Genomic DNA, 20,000 nt, shown 5'->3' on the forward strand with positions numbered 1-20,000 from the left:
AAAGAATAAGGACGTGAATTAAAAGGAAGACGAGGAGGAAGACAAGGATGGGGATTCCAAAGGAGGTAGTGAAGGGGTAGAGGAGGAAGAGGCAGAGGAGGAGGAGTAACATGAGAAAGCGAGGGATTAACGAAACGAGGCAACAAAGGCGCGGGTGGAGAAGTGCGGATTACATGGTGAAGTTTAGGAGAGGACGAATCTCGAAGGGGAGTCGGGAAGTGCCCAAGGGAAGCGTGGGGTCCCTGGGGGAGGAGTCGTCTTAACAGGAGTGTGGGGGTGTTCGAGCCTCGGGGGACTGACGAGGATCTTACAGGCCCGCCGGAAGTGTCCACGTGCCTCCACTTGAACAATGGAAAAAAAGAGAGCGGCCCATAAGTGGAAAGGAAACAAAGTAAACCATAATAACATTACGCAATCAGTTAGCTCAAGATGTCATTCCCGGAAATGTGGCACGTAACAGGAGAATCTGAAGTGTTTGAAAAATTTTAAGCCTGTGTAAGCCGGCGGCACGTGGCACCCTCCACCAACCTGGTGACCGGCGGGGCGTGTAGAGGCCGCGGGGAGGGTGAAGAGGGCACAGGTGAAGGCGTGAGTAAGACTTATGCAGCTCCCCGGGCCACCTGTCACCCTCTTCCCTCACCCTTGTAAAGTATGGCTGCCCGGATCGAGGGAATTATTGGACACTAGAGGCAGCCGGAGGGAGGAATTTGCAATAGCACTTTTTCCCTCCAGGTTAGAGGGCAACGTGAGGGAGAGTTAGGGAGGGACGAAAGATAGGAAGGACGGAAGCAAGAAAGCAAGAAAGTAGTCACCTTTCCCTCACATGTCACTGCTTTTGGGCATATATATATATATATATATATATATATATATATATATATATATATATATATATATATATATATATATATATATATATATATATATATATATATATATATATATATATATATATATATATATATATATATATATATATATATATATATATATATATATATGGATAGATAGATATGTGAACCACCGCATGCATGAACTGTGCAAAGATAAAAATAATAAGCTTATTACAACAATTGCATGCACGATCACACACACACACACATACACACACACCCGGTAGCTCAGTGGTTAGAGCGCTGGCTTCACAAGCCAGAAGACCGGGGTTCGATTCCCGGCCGGGTGGAGATATTTGGGTGTGTCTCCTTTCACGTGTAGCCCCTGTTCACCTATCAGTCAGTAGGTACGGGATGTAAATAGAGGAGTTGTGACCTTGTTGTCCCGGTGTGTGGTGTGTGCCTGGTCTCAGGCCTATCCGAAGATCGGAAATAATGAGCTCTGAGCTCGTTCCGTAGGGTAACGTCTGGCTGTCTCGTCAGAGACTGCAGCAGATGAAACACACACACACACACACACACACACACACACACACACACACACCCACACACACACACACACACATACGAAAGAAAGAAATCATTGGTTGCCCAATATATATATATATATATATATATATATATATATATATATATATATATATATATATATATATATATATATATAATTTCTTTTGTGTGTGTGTGTGTGTGTGTGTGTGTGTGTGTGTGTGTGTGTGTGTGTGTGTGTGTGTGTGTGTGTGTGTGTGTGTGTGTGTGTGTGTGTGTGTGTGTGTGTGTGTGTGTGTGTTGGAACAAACTTACTCAAAACCTATAATTGATTCCTGGAATTGCTATTTGTGTTCACTAGTGATGACGTGAAAAATATTTAAAGATTATTCAACAATGCGGTCATGTATGAAAATTACAGTGATCTCTAAACGTGATGCTCGTCAGTTGTTTTTACGAGTGTTTTGATATATATATATATATATATATATATATATATATATATATATATATATATATATATATATATATATATATGTATGTATGTATGTATGTATATGCCATGCAGTGACGGTGACAAAATATGCTAATTTTGCCGAGTTAGAAACAAGCCACGCCCTCAGAGAGACAGACAAAGGAGAGCACGGAGGATGGAGTGCAAGGGGTGGCGATGCTTGGGACACAGGAGAGGACGAGTGGAATGAACGCACAGATTGATATGACTGACTGACCTTTACTGAGGCAAAAGTTCAGTATATTTCATGTGTGTGTGTGTGTGTGTGTGTGTGTGTGTGTGTGTGTGTGTGTGTGTGTGTGTGTGTGTGTGTGTTGCCACACTCACCTTTCCTGAGTCTTGATCGTATGAGGTGTTTCGTTACATACACTCTTCTTGCATTTACTTAACCAGCCATAAACCATGCAGTCCCTCCTACACTGATGGCATCCCGCCGCCGCGCCAGCCATAGTGTTGCAGTAATGGCCGCCCAACCAGTGCACACTGTTAATAATTAGCTCTCCCCGCCGCCACGCCTGGACCTGACAGGACGAGGCTCGCGGCTTGGCGGGGCGGGGCGGGGTGAAGAGGGACAGAACAAGGCTGAGGTGTGGTGGAACGAGAGAAAGGGCAGGAATACAAGAGGTAGGGAGAAATAAGACAAGGAACAGGAGGCAGAAAGGAATTAGATTGCAGAACAAGTGTCAGGAATCAGGAAATAAGGTAAAGAGGCGAGAGGAAAGAAGAAAATGGTGGTATGTACGAGGGAGAGGTCAAGGAGGCGGATGGTAGTGAGGAATAAGGCAGAAATGGAATGAAGCAGGGATGTAAGATATAAGGAGAAACAAGACAGAGAGGCAAGATAGTAATAAAGAAATAGTAAATATGGAAGAATGAGAAAGAAATGTAGAAAGGGAAGAGAGAGAGAGAGAGAGAGAGAGAGAGAGAGAGAGAGAGAGAGAGAGAGAGAGAGAGAGAGAGAGTGGGGGAAGGAATGACGCAGGGAGTATGACACGGAAAGGAATGAAAGCAAGAACAACGAAGGTAATAATAATGGGGTATTGGAAGGATGAGTGAGGGAAAGTACGAAAGAAAGAGATAAAGAGGGAAGAAATACAGGAAAAAAAAAAAAGAAAGCTTGAACGAGGCTGGGAGAAGGGAGAAGCAGGGTGAGGTGATGGAAAGAAGGGTGCAGGGTAGATGGTGGAAGGGAAGGAGGAGGAGTGGAGACGGTGCATCGGAGAGAGAAACGCCAAGAGTTCACACACGGACACTGGCTCGCTCAACATTATTACGTGGACGCTGCCTCGTGTTTGTCCGCTTCTCTTCTCTTTCTTGCTTTGCTTCGTGTCTGTCTATTTTATCCCGTCTTACCACACACATCCTGCTTCACTCAGACCTAATCCTCTCCTTCTTTATCACCTTCTTTCTTTCTCATGTTCTCTTGGCTGTCTTGAGATACATTTATGTACTATTTTTCACTAGTCTTACGTGGATCTCTCTCTCTCTCTCTCTCTCTCTCTCTCTCTCTCTCTCTCTCTCTCTCTCTCTCTCTCTCTCTCTCTCTCTCTCTCTCTCTCTCTCTCTCTCTCTCTGATAAATAGCCATAGCAACATAGAATCCTCCCTTGATGTATTAAAGCGTCACATCTAATAGTTTATGAGTATCAAACGACCATTGCGTTCTCTCTTTTATTTTCGATTTATTACATTATAATAAAATAAACAGTTAAAATGACTGGCTACACACACACACACACACACACACACACACACACACACACACACACACACACACAGAGAGAGAGAGAGAGAGAGAGAGAGAGAGAGAGAGAGAGAGAGAGAGAGAGAGAGAGAGAGAGAGAGAGAGAGAGAGAGAGAGAGTTGTAGTATAACAGACCAAAATTAAAAGAACTAAAAACATACCAAACCAGACATGGTAGACGAGAAAAACATTGTTGCTTGACTCAACTAACTTGTAAACGATTTTATCAATCCTGAAACTGGACTGAAATTAATTAAATGAAGTGTTGGAAGAAGGATGTGTATGCTCCACTTACTTCGTTTTCCTTAAAAAATTTCACTCTTATTCTTTACATCTTGACCTTCTTCCTTAACTAACGATGGCAGATATTTACTCAGAGCGCTCTGGTGTAGTACAGATATAGCTGACTGTATAAGTCTACTTCGGTTATAAGATAATGTTATAGTATTTAAAGCGGCTGAAATTTGGAGCTAAATATCTTTTCACAGTAGAAAATCTGTTGCATTTTTCTGTCCGTCATACGTGTATAGATAATTGCTTCTGTAATTATTAAGACAACTCAGTTTTTATAATCACAAAGTCTTCACTACAAGAAAGTGTCTTGCATTTTATATTCTTTATCTCTTTTTGTTGCTTGTGAACAAAGCTCTGTTATATTCCCAGTTGCTTAACATAGTGTCATTTCCTTGACGTGTTTCTCGAGAGGCGCAAGTCAAGTATTATCACTCATCTATTATTCAAAGGCAGATATTACATTATTTTTCCTTCTGTTTTATTATCCTTTTATTCTGCAGAAAGCAGCCAACCACCACAATCTTCCAAGCCTGTTTCGAGTGTTTCCGTCTCTTCTGATGACGCAGCAACAACGAGTCTTTTCAGCCAGTGTCAAAAACAGCGGAGAGCTTTCCGTCTTATCATAAACTGCAGCCTCATTCCCTTTCCATCCCAGTGTCTGATGCGCGCCTTCCGACAGAACAAGAGGAAACAAATAACCCTATTTGTTACCTTCGCTGATGGATGACTGATATTTCGTTTCTTCTCTCTTCTGCAGGCCATCCAGACCCGCCCAAGAACTGCTCCATCGCCAACCAGACCACGGAGACCATAGAGGTGGAGTGCGTGGCGGGCTTCGACGGCGGTCTGCCCCAGACCTTCTATATGGAGGTGAGAGAGAGAGAGAAAGAGAGAGAGAGAGAGAGAGAGAGAGAGAGAGAGAGAGAGAGAGAGAGTATGAGAGAGTATGAGAGAATATAAAAGCATAAGAAAGCAAAAAAATAGGTGAAGCTTAAATAAACCGTCAGGTCTACACGTGGCATTCCCTGCATTTTACACACACACACACACACACACACACACACACACACACACACACACTCTTCTCACACAGACTATATAATCTGTGTGTGTGTGTGTGTGTGTGTGTGTGTGTGTGTGTGTGTGTGTGTGTGTCTGCTGGCCGGGCCGGAATAATGTTACAAAAATTTCACGAATTATATACTTAAATATGGAACGAGTACGCGCACAAAAATATTATAAAATACGACATGATGAAGAAAAAAAAAGGGGGGGGAGGGTCTGCAAAGAAAAAAAGAATAATAATAATAAAACAGAGGCCGGAAGGGGGTGGTCGTGACAAAGAGAGAAAAATTTGGTAAAGGACGGCAGGGAACGAGATTAAAGGAAAAAAGAGAATGAAGAAAAAAAAACTCACTCCTCCAACACCCAGCAGCCCCCCGAAAAAAAAAAGAAAAAAAAAGAAAATGGAAAGAAAAAAAAATGGAGCAGGCAGCCAGAGGGGGTGAGGAGAAGTGTATGGCGGGGCGGAAGCTGGGATGGAAAGAATGAGGTCGGTGGTGTGATGCAGAGGAGCAGATGAGGGAGGCAGGCGAGATGCAGGCTGGGGAAAGTTTTGCCTAGGAGGAGAAGGGTCAGTATTTTGCAGGCCAAGAATAGCTGGACTGGAGCAGGGAAGGTGGGTGGGTAGGTCAGGAGAGAGAGAAAGAGAGAGAGAATGAAAGAAAGACAAGGAAGAAGAAGAAGAAAAGGAAAGGAAAAAGAATGAAGGAGGAAGAGAGAACGGGAGAGCAGGAAAGAGCGGTGATCACGGAAATAAAAAAGAAAGAAATGAAAGTCTGGCAACGTAACAGAACAAACCACCACGGAAGTAAACTCGTAGTAGTAAACTTTGATACCTGAGCCTCTGATATTTCTTTTTTCAACACATCCTCCACTCCCATATTTTCCCACTTTCTTTCCTTCCCCTCCCTTGTGCTCCCTCCCTTCCTCGTCCTCCCTCCCTCCCTCCCTCCCTACCTCCCCTCCTCCCTACTACCTTCCCCAAATTCCAACACACACTAACACACAACTTCACCGTCTGTCGACACACCATCTCTTCCCTGCAATCCCTTCCTCCCTCGCACTCCCCCAACTCTACCCTCCCCTCCCCAAGGCCAAGAATCCCGCTGCAGCCTCCACGCGAGCATAAACTTAGAATTAATCCACTTTGTTCCTTCACTCATCCACTCCATAACGGCCTCGCCTGCAGGGGAGATACGAGAGAGAGAGAGAGAGAGAGAGAGAGAGAGAGAGAGAGAGAGAGAGAGAGAGAGAGAGAGAGAGAGAGAGAGATGTATATACAAGACAGCATTGAATATTGATGCTGTCAGTCCATCAACAAACAAAAAGAAAAATTATATGCACACACACACACACACACACACACACACACACACACACTCACGCATACGCACACGCACAGCTCAACACGCCGAGTTCATCCAAAAACAATTAGAAAGCAATCAGTGTGTGTCCATTAATGGCGTCTCGAGGCACGATTAGTCTTGCTGGAGTCACCCCCTCCCGGGAAGCAGATATTCCCCATTTATTGCTTCGTCGACGACTGACTCAGGCCGACCGAAAGATGGCGGTAATGAGGCGCACCAGGGAGGGAGAGACTGGTGGAGGTGAATCAGATACCAAATACGTTATCATTCCTTTGTTTTCCGTGCAGAATAATGCGGCCCAATCTTAGGGAATAACAAAGGAGGGCTGAGTGCGAGTGTATTAGTGAAATGTGGCGATGTTCAGAGCGAGGACATTTCGGAGAGGAACGATTAATTAGTATAAGGGAAGGACGGAAGGAGGACGAATATGGGAAGGAGGAGGAGGAGAAGGGCGTGAGACAAAGGGGGCCACGGTACATTAGAGGGGAACTAGTAATGTTGCAGCCTTTGAAAGATGAAGTGGAGAATTATTTGTAAGGACATTAAGTGAGGCGGAGAGCAAAGAGAAGATTAATGATGAGAGAGAGAGAGAGAGAGAGAGAGAGAGAGAGAGAGAGAGAGAGAGAGAGAGAGAGCGCAAAACACAGTACCTAAAACATATTCCTGAATGCATCCGTCCTGACGTAAAGGGAAGAGTGTAACAGGGAAGCCATTTATCCAGGAAGAAATTGCCTGCCGGGAGTGTAATCACTAGTGCAAAGATTTCCCCGATCTACAAGAACAGAAACCTTACCGGGAAATACTTGCACACTGGAACACTTGTACCGGGAACACACGAAAAGAGAAGCCGAAAGAAGACGAAATTTAATCAAGAAAAGTGTGAAAAAATATATTACATAATCTTTTCTTCATGATCTAAGAAAAAAATTAAGGAAATAATGCAAGGTAAATACAAACCTAAGATGAAAGTACCGTGAAGTTGACAAAATTTAATTAAGAAGAGAAGTGAGACACTGTTTTCATTTTTTTTTTTTTTTTGCACATTTTCGGGAACAAATGAGAAAAAAGAGTAGGTTATAATGAAAAACATATAAAGTAAGAGAAGAAAGGGAGAATGTTCGTGGTTTTGAACATGTCAAAACGAAGATAACATTTTTTCGTTTATTTCCAGAACAACAAAAAACAATGAAGTAAAGCAAAGCACACCAGAAGAAAACTTTATAGAAGAAATTGAAAGAAAAAATATCTAGTGTCGAAAAAAAGAAACAGGATGAAACGAATACATATTTCCATGCACTTAGAAAACAAATAAAAAAATAAGAAGTGAAGAAATGAACGAAAGAGAAAGAAAAAGCTGTGGGTAGAATTGTCGGGATATATCGTTCTGAATACAGAAAATGTCGAGGAGAGAGAGAAAATATATTTGATGTTAAATACAAAGAGTACTGAAGAAAAGTGAGGATGCCTGAGTTCAGAACTGAAAAAAAAATGATAAGAGAAATTAATATATATTTTATACAGAGAGAGAGAGAGAGAGAGAGAGAGAGAGAGAGAGAGAGAGAGAGAGAGAGAGAGAGAGAGAGAGGAGAGGAGGGAGGAAACAGGTAGGAAATAAAACTGGGCCAAACTATCATTCATAAAAGGAATTAATATCGACGTCGAAAAAAGAAAGTAGCGAGAGCAGAATGAAGTTTAAAAAAAAAAAATATATATATATATATATATATATATATATATATATATATATATATATATATATATATATATATATATATATGGCAACCAGCGGGATTTTTTTCCAACACTTTGTTTTCCTTGGCCAGTGCCCTTGTAATGTAAAAAAAAAAAAAAAAAAAAAAAAATATATATATATATATATATATATATATATATATATATATATATATATATATATAAAACGTGTATTTAAAACGTGCTGAAAGAATACACAAATTAAATGGAAAAATAGAACTTTGTACCTTGGAAGCATTTGAAAGCAAGAGCACAAGAGTAACCTTAAAAAATGAAAGAACAAAATAGAAAAAGCTTCCCACGAATTATCAAAAAACAGTACAAGTGCAAGTGACACACGTGGCGTAGAGTAGTAGATAAATAAACTAAACAATAAAGTAGAAAACCACAATAGATCCTTAAAAAAAAAACAATAAAGTAAAGATATCATAAAAAGGGAAACAATATTTACATACTTTCAAACTTCAATGTTAAAAGACGGAAGTAAAGATGACTATACTCCAAAAAATGTCAATAAGATGAATAAATAGCTTCACATCGGAGAAGGTAAAGATGCATTGCAAAAAAGAAAACAGAAAAGGAAAAAAAAAAATCCACATTCTTGAACTAAAACGTGATCGATGCTTCAAAAGTGACATGAAGGCATTGTAGGGGCGACACTGGCAGGTGAGGCAGAGCAGGGGCGGCAGGTCGGGTGGGGAGGTGGGGCTGGAGGAGGCAGGGTGGGAGCTGTGGAAGGAATGTAAGATCGAGTAACCTTTTGCCATTTGAGAAAAGACTGATTCTGAGATGTTTGCATGTCAAAGGAAAGAAGGTGAGGGCTGTGATTCCTTTCCTTTCCTTTTTCTTCTTCATCTCTTTCTCCCTGTGATCCAGCATTTCTCTCTCTCTCTCTCTCTCTCTCTCTCTCTCTCTCTCTCTCTCTCTCTCTCTCTCTCTCTCTCTCTCTCTCTCTCTCTCTCCCTCCCTTACATAAGCAAGGTGGGAAGAAAACTTGCTTAAAAAGATAAAATGGTAAAAGAAAAAAAATTGGAAAGTAGGAAGGGCGGAGGAGGAATAGGAGAGGCTGGTGCTGTTAGAGGAGGGAGCAAAACAGTGTTGCGTGAGGCGACGACAGAACACAAGACAAGGCAAGGTGAGGGGCGGAGGCGAAGAGGAGAAGGGGAAGCCAGGAGGAGCGAGGCGAGTTCCGTATTCTCCTCGCGAAGAAATAACAGAAAAAGAGAAAAGTGGCGGCAACAAAGATGTCTTTACTTAATTTTCTGACTTTCAAAGCATTTTTTGTGTCGTTTCTCTCCAGATTTTGTTCGTTGGTACATATTTTTTTTAGTATAGCAGAGTACACTCGTGCATATGGGATGTACGTGTACCAGGCTAGATTCCTTCACAAAATCTAGTCTGTTTTGACTCTTATTTTATTTCTATCATTGTTTTTATCACTGCGCCGTGTGAGATCATTCTTGTGGCGCCAACATACCAATCAATCAGTTGCCGTACTTTTAAATGATAAGACTTCTCATTAAGTAGCGATCCCATAAAAAATAAATAAGTTGAACAAATAAATAAAATAGATAAAACACAAACTTTCTCTCTCTCTCTCTCTCTCTCTCTCTCTCTCTCTCTCTCTCTCTCTCTCTCTCTCTCTCTCTCTCTCTCTCTCTCTCTCTCTCTCTCTCTCTCTCTCTCTCTCTCTCTCACACACACACACACACACACACACACACACACACACACACACACACACACACACACACACACACACACACACACACACACACACACACACACACACACACACACATACGGCTGAGTGCCGGAAGAGAAGGGCTATCTGTAGGTACCCAGCCGCTCCTTCGTCCCCCTTCATGAGCATTGATTTGTCCTCCTCTCCTCTCTCCTTCTGCCTCTTCTCCCTCCAAGAACAATACAGAGGTGAAGAAGGCTCCCTCCACCAGACGCTCACCTCGCCTCTGCCGCCGAGAAGAGGAGAAAGGTTGGATTAGAGGAAATATAGAGGAAATTAAAAAAAAAAATAAAAGCTACGTAGATTGGAGGAAGGTATGAAAATAAAAAAAATAATAAGCCATGTGTTAAAAAGAGGAGAACTTTAGTAGAAGAAAAGATTGCAGTGAAGGACGAAATGGCTTCACGTATCTCTCTCTCTCTCTATGTTAGGAATATAAAGGATGAAACGTAAACTTGTTGGGGCGTGATGGTTTTTAATAAGCTGCTAACGTTAATTCGCAGTTAAGTGGTGTGCTATAGTTAAGATATAATAAATAGATTAAAACTAAGCAAGTGCAGCGTAAAGTGAAGACATTGCAGATAAATTCACGTATTGAAAGACGCGTGAAAGAGATTTTTTTTAAAGATTTCACGCCCTCCTTACTTTGTACAAGGAAGACTTAAGTATGGAAAGGAATGGACGACAAAATACTCGTACAATCTTATTCTTTCTCTTCTTCCTCTTCCTCATCCTCTTTTCTTTTCTCCTTCTTCCTCCTCATCCTCTTTTTCTTTCTCTCCTTCTTCCTCCTCATCCTCTTTTTCTTTCTCTCCTTCTTCCTCCTCATCCTCTTTTTCTTTCTCTCCTTCCTCCTCATCCTCTTTTTCTTTCTCTTCTTCTTCCTCCTCGTCCCCTTTTTTGTTTTTCTTCTTCCTCATCCCCTTCCTTTTCCTCTTCCTCTTCCCCTTCCTCTTCCTCCTCCTCCTCCTCCTCCTCCTCCTCCTCCTCCTCCTCCTCCTCCTCCTCCTCTTCAATTACGCTCTCCTCTCGTTATTTTTCTCTGTTCTTATCACGTCCTTTTTTTATATTTTATATTTTCTTTTTTTTTCCAATGCCATCCTCATCATCGTTCCTGGTTTCCTCCTCCTCTTCTTCCTCCTCCTCCTCCTGATCTTCTTCCTCTTTTTCTTCCTCGACTTATTCTTCTTTTTGTTCTCCTTCTTTTCTTCTTCTTCTTCTTCTTCTTCTTCTTCTTCTTCTTCTTCTTCTTCTTCTTCTTCTTCTTCTTCTTCTTCTTCTTCTTCTTCTTCTTCTTCTTCTTCTTCTTCTTCTTCTTCTTCTTCTTCTTCTTCTTCTTCTTCTTCTTCTTTTTATTATTGTTATTATTGTTATTATTAATAATATTAATACTATTATTATTATTATCATTATTATTATTGTTATTATTATTATTATTATTATTATTTTCATTATTATTATCATTGTTATTATTATTATTCTCACTCTTCCTTCTCCTTTGCCAATTCTCCTTTCATCTTTAATAATTTCCTTGTAGTCCTATCTTGTCTTTGTCACAACGTCTTTTCCCTGCCTTCTTTTCACCCACTTCCCTCCTTATTATTTTCTTTTTGACATTTCAATCATATTTTCCACTTTTTTCCACTATTTGATCTCTCCTCCTTAATTTTCTTTTTAATATGTATTTTTTTCTCCCACTAAGTCTGATGATTTCTCCCCACCTTTTTTATTTTCTCTTTCGTTTCTTTTTGCTCATCTTCATATCTGGGTCTTCTGTCCGCCGTTTTTTCCCTCATTCCTAATCTTCTTTCCGTCCTTCATCTTTAGTATTTTTTTTACTTCCCATTCTTCTTTCTTAACTCCTTTCTTTCCTTCTTTTTTTTTCATTCTACCGACCGTGCCCCACTTTCCTTCCTCTCCGTTACCTACATAATCCCCCAACCACCTCACCTTGTTCTGTTCCCACGTTTTCACCGTCACAGAAGGATGAAAAAGACATATATACTAACACACTTAATGAGACATAATACATCACACAGCTTAGTAGCACAAGCAATGTGGAAAGATATTAGTGGAGTGTTTCAATGTATGAAAAGTGTTTGTACGAAGCTTGAATACTACCTTGAGGTGACATTCAAGTACAGACGACTGGTTGTAAAATCACTCAATATCATGTTACGTGTTCACATTACATTTGTTTGCCTTTCTGGGTGAGAAAAGTAGCAACAGTATGTGACATTCAAGTGTAAATGAGTGGTGTAAAATCACTTTGCCATGCTACGGGTTCACATTACCTGCGTTTGCCATCGTGAAAGAATAAGTACCAGCAATGTTAAAATAGATCATGAAAACGTGTAATTCTGAAATTCATACATCTGCTACGTTTTCTTTTTATTGTTTAGCGTCTCTCTTCAATGTTTAGTCTTCTGGTATATTGAGAGGCGATCCGTTATCCGTTATTGTTAGTAGATTTTTAGAGAGACACTGGGAGAAGACACAGAACTTATATAGGTAATGAGTACTGAGTGAATGCCTCTATTAAAAGAAGTATTTTTTTCAGTAGAGAGAGAGAGAGAGAGAGAGAGAGAGAGAGAGAGAGAGAGAGAGAGAGAGAGAGGCACACATACACACACGGTAGCTCAGTGGTTAGAGCGCTGGCTTCACAAGCCAGAGGACCGGGGTTCGATTCCGTGGCCGGGTGGAGATATTTGGGTGTGTCTCCTTTCACGTGTAGCCCCTGTTTACCTAGCAGTGAGTAGGTACGGGATGTAAATCGAGGAGTTGTGACCTTGTTGTCCCGGTGTGTGGTGTGTGCCTGGTCTCAGGCCTATCCGAAGATCGGAAATAATGAGCTCTGAGCTCGTTCCGTAGGGTAACGTCTGGCTGTCTCGTCAGAGACTGCAGCAGATCAAACAAACAGTGCACACAAACACACACACACACACACACACACACACACACACACACACACACACACACACACACACACACACACACACACACACACACACACCACCACCACCACCACCACACATAGAACCACCAACACCAACACCTTTCCCTCCATTTATCCTGAAAAAAAAACTCTGACAATTAATTTTTTCGAGGCCATAAAACTATAAAATGTTCCGCCTAACACCTGGCCGCGGGAGCTCACTATAATGGGCCCGCTGGACACCGACCCGCACAGCTACACAGGGGAGGACCGACCTTATCAAACTGGCCGGCAGGATTGTACCTCGCCTGGCTGCTCTGCCTCTGTTTGACCGCCGCTGTTAGTTTGCACTTTGTTAGTCCGGCCTCTGTTACATTGTCCTCTGTTAAAGATATCTTCTGTTAACTCACCCTTTGTTTGGACTCGGTTAGTATTATAGAAATGTAGGGAAAAAGGTGATACAATAAAACTACTGGAAAAAGTAACATATGATATATATAAATCAATAGCATGTAATTTTTTTTAATTGTATAACATTTCCTTGTGCTATGTTTGTGATTAAAACGTTTTTTTTTTTTTTTTTTTTAAATATATATATATATATATATATATATATATATATATATATATATATATATATATATATATATATATATATATATATATATATATATATATATATATATATATATATATATATATATATATATATATATATATATATATATATATATATATATATATATATATATATATATATATATATATATATATATATATATATATATATATATATATATCTCTCTCTCTCTCTCTCTCTCTCTCTCTCTCTCTCTCTCTCTCTCTCTCTCTGGGTACTTTGCCAGGCTCCATCGGTGCCGCCCTTTCAGTGGTGTTGTGCTTATTGGAACAGGTCAACGAACAGAGAACTTTAGGATTCACTGTGACTGTCATATTGATAGCTATAGTTAGATATAAGTGTTTTGTTTTCATTTTTTTTTTCCTTCCAGTGTTAGTTTGACGAGTTTCAATTGTTATTTGTTGTTGTTTCCTATTATTCATTGTTTTCTTTGACCTGATGAGGTTTGAATGAACTTTCTAAGTTGATTAGGGTCTGCTGAAATATATGTGTAGTTCATTAAGAATGAATTCTTCTCCGGCTTCCCAAAAAATGCGTCGCAAATTCTGCCCGGAATCATACCAAGTCTGTTCTCCAACTAGCCAAAGACTCTCTTATTAATGTAATGTGTCAAAACCTTTCAAAATCTAACCTAGCCAAAAGCATCTCCGATTATTCATCTTTCATTTTAGCTCCTTTATTTCAATACCATATCTATTTCTAAAATTTAACTTTTCTCTCATATTATTGTCAAAACTCTTCCTGGGATGAATCAGGGTTTGTTCGCCCCTCCCCTCCACCTTCCAACTATCTCTTGCCACCAATTAAGGTCCTTCGCAGTCACGATTTTCATGACATTGCTGATCTAGATTCTCGGAAGGCTTACTGATCTGATGGGGTTCCTCTTATTGTTTCCCGAATTTGTGCCTACATTCAGCTTGTTCCTAAATAAGATGACCTTTCTTATCTCTCAAACCAGTGTCCTATTCAAAAAGTTTTTTTTTTTATCTATCTTCAGCAGAAAGACTCTTAATTAAACACCTACAACTTCACAACCTTCTATCTGACCGCCGTTATGGGTTCCGTCAAGGTCGCACTAATGGGGATCCCTTGGCTTTCCTTACTGAGTCTTGTTCTTCCTTTTATAGGGATTTTGGTGAAACTTTTGTTGTTTCTTAGACATAGTGAAGGTTTTTTTTATAGAGTCAGGCACAAAGCTTTAATTTCCAAACGACGCTCTTATATGGCTTCTATCCTTCTCTCTCTCTGCAACTTCATCTCAAGTTCCCTTTCTGACCATTTTATTTTATTGTTGTTGTGGTAGATGGTCACTTTTCTCATAAATCTGTTAATACCGAGAGTTCTGTCTTGTCATCAGTCTCTTCCTATTATTCATTAATGATCTTCTAAAGCAAACTTCTAATCATATCCACTCCTACGCTGATGATGCCTTCCTGCAGTTTTTCTCGTCTTTTTGTAGATGTCCATCCCTTCAGGAAGTAAACAGATCATTCAAGGAAGCCACAAAACGCCTAACCTCTGATCTCTTAAATTTCTGATAGGAGAATAGCACATGCCTCAAAAACTCAGTTCCACCTTGTATCAACTCGATACAACCTTCCAGACAACAATCCCACCTTCTTCAATGCCAATCAAATGCACCCCTCTTCTACACTGAATTTGTCATCTACTTATTATCTTTATTCATCCATATATTAAGTATGCTTCACATGTATGGGGATTTCACCTATACCACATTTTAGGGGGGAATCAAAAGTTTTTCGTCTTATCTACTCAACTTTAACTGATTGTCTTCATTCTCTTTCTCATTGCCACAGCGTTATATATTTTGCTATCTTCTACCGTTACTTTCACGCCAACTGCTCTATTGATCTTGCTAATAGGAGAGGACTCAAACTCACGTTGCGGTTGCCACATTCACCAGATATGATAATATTTCACAGAAAAGGTGATGAACTGCATATCATATATTTTTGGATATTCTACTATCACATACAGATATGCTAGAATAGCTTAAGAATTTCTAAAAACATTTCTACGGCACAAACTCCTTAATAGTATAATTAAGGTTATAATCATGTACTGTTTATATATATATATATATATATATATATATATATATATATATATATATATATATATATATATATATATATATATATATATATATATATATATAGCATCTCTATACCTGGGACAAAAATTACTTTGTTACTCAATTGATATCTCAAAGTTGGTATCATTATGATATTTCTTTCCTTTCAGGCTACAAAGTAGACTACAAGAAACGATGAACATATGAAGTCCAGTAAATTAGTTTATTTTCATAAGTTAGAAATCAAAATCTGATTATGAGCTTGTGTATCACCAACCAATTCGTTCTGCATATACGTTTTCGACGTTACAGAGATCTATCAGAGACCTAGCTAATGGACAGGGGCCATCCTGACGAGTTGTTTTTAGTCTAAAAGCATACCATGTTCATGTTATGGCAAGACACAGCTTAGGGACATGGTGATAAAAGCATTGCAGCACCCTATTGCTATTTCGGTTTCGGACTCAAATTTCTTTTTACTCAAAGAAAACCGAAGAAAACTTTGTCTATAATTTTCTGGTGAAGCATTAACCTCTGCAGAGGCGAGGTGAAATGTGTGTTAAGGTTTTGTGCTGCATTAAGGTTTGAAAATTAAAGAGCTTGGTACACCAGGCGATTATATTTTGTTCTATATAATGATGTTAGCCGTATGAACGAACTTAAGCAATTATAAATACCATGGTAAAATAACAACAGAAAAATACAGGAAGGAGTGAAAGCATGGCAAATCAATAGATACATCGTAATATGGTGTTTAGAGACGACTTCTCTGTACCGCTAGACGATGTTGACCCACTCCTGAGTTAGGCCAGCCGGCGAACACTGAAAATTCGCTGGATTGGGTCCTCTCCTATTGCATGCCTCCTCTCGTCCTAGGGCTTCTCTGTACAGAACTTTCTTTTTTTCTCTCACTGCTATTCTGTTCATCTCTCTAATGAAAGAATTTGACAGTATTCTCAATCATTTATACGTTTCTCTGGTAAACTCTGGAATTCCTTGCCTGCTTCTTATAAATTTAATTCTTTTTAAATGGAGGTTTCAAAATACTTATGCTGTAATTTCTTATTCTAGTTGTCACAGTATATGAATTTCTTATTACAAGACAGGAAAGATTTGTCATCTTTTCATTCACTTTTTTTTTGTGGGGGGTAAATGTAATAGTCCTTTTTTTTTTTAATTCATACCATGTGGGCTTTTCACGAGAATTTATGGGCTAAAGGGGGTACTTTTTGGGGTACCTCCTATCTCAAAGCCCACCCACTAGGAAACCGTTGCGCCGAGTGAAGAAGCCCAACCTACACTCGGACCGTGGACAGGATTCGAAGCCGTGCAGTGTTTTATGAATTGATGGTGACACCTGCCACTCTTCTTTCCGGTAAAGATTCTAGTGCCCTCCTGATTAGAGACTTCAAAGGTTATGAAGCGAGTAACCTGAGGTAACTGATGTAAAGGTAACTTTTTAAAACTAAATACATAAATCACAAAATAAATACAGAATATGAAGGAAGGATTGCATATATTAGAAATTATAATGTCTAGTTTTGTACCTTAAATGAAGTCGAATCATTCTTTTTTTTTAAACTACAGAACATTGAGTCAGGACAGAATATGAAGGACTGCACGTGCCAAGAGTATTGTTAGTCTCTACCGGGATCCTTTGTAATGTGTGGCAGGTTTTAATTCATATATGATATTTTCGTTATGAACTAGAAAACGCACTCAGCTTCTTTTTTTTTAAGACGAATCACAATCCCACAGTAATATCTTCATGGGTGCATAAAGTTTACAAACTGAAAATCCTTTTTTTTTTTTTTATCCTTTTAGAACGCACACCATTCTTTTAGTTATTCAGGTACGAAATGTATGTCAGAATGAAAAGTTCTTCCACCCCCCTGTGAGACCTGTGTTGTGGGAGGTAATCTTGCCTCCTTCCCAGAGTGAGTCCGGACGGAGCTTTTGTGTTGGAATGGTATTCAAGTACACACACACACACACACACACACACACACACACACACACACACACACACACACACACACACACACACACACACAGCACGCTCGATTCACAATCGAGAGGGCCGGGTTCGAGTCCCGGCCAGGCGAGGCAACTGGGCAAGCCTCTTAATGTGTGGCCCCTGTTCACCTAGCAGTAAATAGGTACGGGATGTAACTCGAGGGGTTGTGGCCTCGCTTTCCCGGTGTGTGGAGTGTGTTGTGGTCTCAGTCCTACCCGAAGATCGGTCTATGAGCTCTGAGCTCGCTCCGTAATGGGGAAGACTGGCTGGGTGACCAGCAGGCAGCCGTGGTGAATTACACACACATTTTCACGCCTCTCTCTTTCCAGGTGTATGACTCCAGCACGGGGGCGCTGCATCGGAACATGTCCTCACGCGAGCCTCTATTCCTGCTGACGGCGTTGAGACCCGGACTGGCCTTCCTCATGGTGACCTACGCCGCCAACGCCAAGGGTAGGAGTGACAAGGCGGAGCTGGAGACCTTCACCCTTAAAGTTGCTGAGAAGAGAACAGGTTTGTATTGACAAGATTTGTATGCTTAATAAGCTATTTTGTATAGTGTATACCATCCAGCTATCTATGTATTCATCTACATTATACTCCTCTCTCTCTCTCTCTCTCTCTCTCTCTCTCTCTCTCTCTCTCTCTCTCTCTCTCTCTCTCTCTCTCTCTCTCTATCTATCTATCTATCTATCTATCTATCTATCTGCTTTCCTGCCTACCTGCCTGTCTGTCTCTTTGCCTGTTTGTCTGTCTGTCTGTCTGTCTGTCTATCTATCTATCTATATATCTATCTACCTACCTATCTATTTATCTATCTATCTATCTATCTATTTACCTATCTATACATCTATCTACTTTTCTATCTATCTAAATATTTATCTAATATATATATATATATATATAATATATATATATATATATATATATATATATATATATATATATATATATATATATATATATATATATATATATATATATATATATATATATATATATATATATATATATATATATATATATATATATATATATATATATATATATATATATATATATATATATATATATATATATATATATGGTGACACGTTGAGGATGTGCTTTGTCAGAAGCCATCGGTAATGGCGTGAATCTCAGCAATAAAGCGTTAAATCGTTCCTGTCTGATCGTTCTGTCATTAGGATTCAGCGTCAATAAACCCTGAAGGCTGCTGGGACTCGCTGCTAACGGAAGTGATGGATAATGATTTGTGCGCGCGTACGTGTGAGATAACTAGAGGAGCAGGAATCAGTAGACGACGTGATCATCCTTTCAGTATTGAATGAATACATAAAAGCCTTGATAATCCTGCTGAAACATTTTACACCAGCAGGACCCATCGCGTCCTCGAGTAGACCTGCTTGCATTGTGCTCTGCTTAATGTAAGACCATTATGGCATTCCGTAGTACATTAGTATCACATAGTGTAGCATTGTGTCCACCAGGAGCCTTTTATTATTCCTCCACACTTTTAAATGGCCTTTACTCAGAGCAGGGCGGTTGGTTAGGTCGCTTACTATGCACAGCTGCACTCGCTGGTGGACGTTAGTGACACAGGCGGCTCGTCTCGCTAACACGCGCTGCTCCATTAACCTTCCCATTTTTAGTAGAATTTTTCTAGAGGCATTATTTTGCATTAATGATCTACACTTCAACAAACCTGCTGCCATCGTGTCCACTTGCTGCTCGTATATGTTGATAAGGTGTGTAAATATTTTGTTGATAGCTTACATACAAGCCAAATAGATCACATCCCTTGTAGAACAATAAGATCACGCCAGAATGGCCCTAAGTGGAAGACAGATGATAAAAACGCAATATAGGACGGAAAAGATATATATATATATATATATATATATATATATATATATATATATATATATATATATATATATATATATATATATATATATATATATATATATATATATAGGATATTAAAAGCAAACGATGAGGTTTCAAGACCACAATATAACGAATTACTTAGAACAATAAAGAGGTTAACGAGGAATGCTAAAAAGTAATTATGAATTGAAGGTAGCCAGCCAGGCAATGACGGATCCTAAAGGACTTTTCAGGTATATAGAACGAAAAATAGAGAAAAAATAGGTCCTTTAAAAGCAGCTAACTTAGAACTGGTTAGTTCTGGGGAGAGATTAGTAAAATAATGAACGAGTATCTTTTAATTGTCTTTACTCAGGAAAACATGCAGGAAATTCCAGATAGTGAACAGATTTTTAAAGCAGAAGAGAGTGAAAAGCTGACTGATTTTCTCATACGTAAGGAGATGGCAGAATATAAGGTAGATAGACTAAAAAAGATTCAAGTCACCAGGCCCTGATGAAATATATCCAAGAGAGTAGTTAAGAAATTCAAGTAGGTCGTCCATGAGCGATTAGCATTGGTCTTA

The 20,000-nt window shown here is 39.5% G+C and overlaps 1 protein-coding gene across 4 annotated transcripts in view; it reads left to right on the top strand.

The window, feature by feature from the left end:
* Positions 1 to 20,000, top strand: part of LOC123517629 (nephrin-like) — a 779,174-nt gene that overhangs the window by 745,429 nt on the left and 13,745 nt on the right. For all 4 annotated transcript variants that reach the window (XM_045277924.1, XM_045277926.1, XM_045277928.1 and 1 more), the window contains exons 12-13: positions 4,691 to 4,803; positions 17,875 to 18,058. In XM_045277924.1, the coding sequence (XP_045133859.1) occupies positions 4,691 to 4,803; positions 17,875 to 18,058 (297 nt within the window). The remainder of the gene's footprint in view (positions 1 to 4,690; positions 4,804 to 17,874; positions 18,059 to 20,000) is intronic.

This window comes from Portunus trituberculatus, chromosome 42, assembly GCF_017591435.1.
Source record: "Portunus trituberculatus isolate SZX2019 chromosome 42, ASM1759143v1, whole genome shotgun sequence".
NCBI lineage: Eukaryota > Metazoa > Arthropoda > Malacostraca > Decapoda > Portunidae > Portunus > Portunus trituberculatus.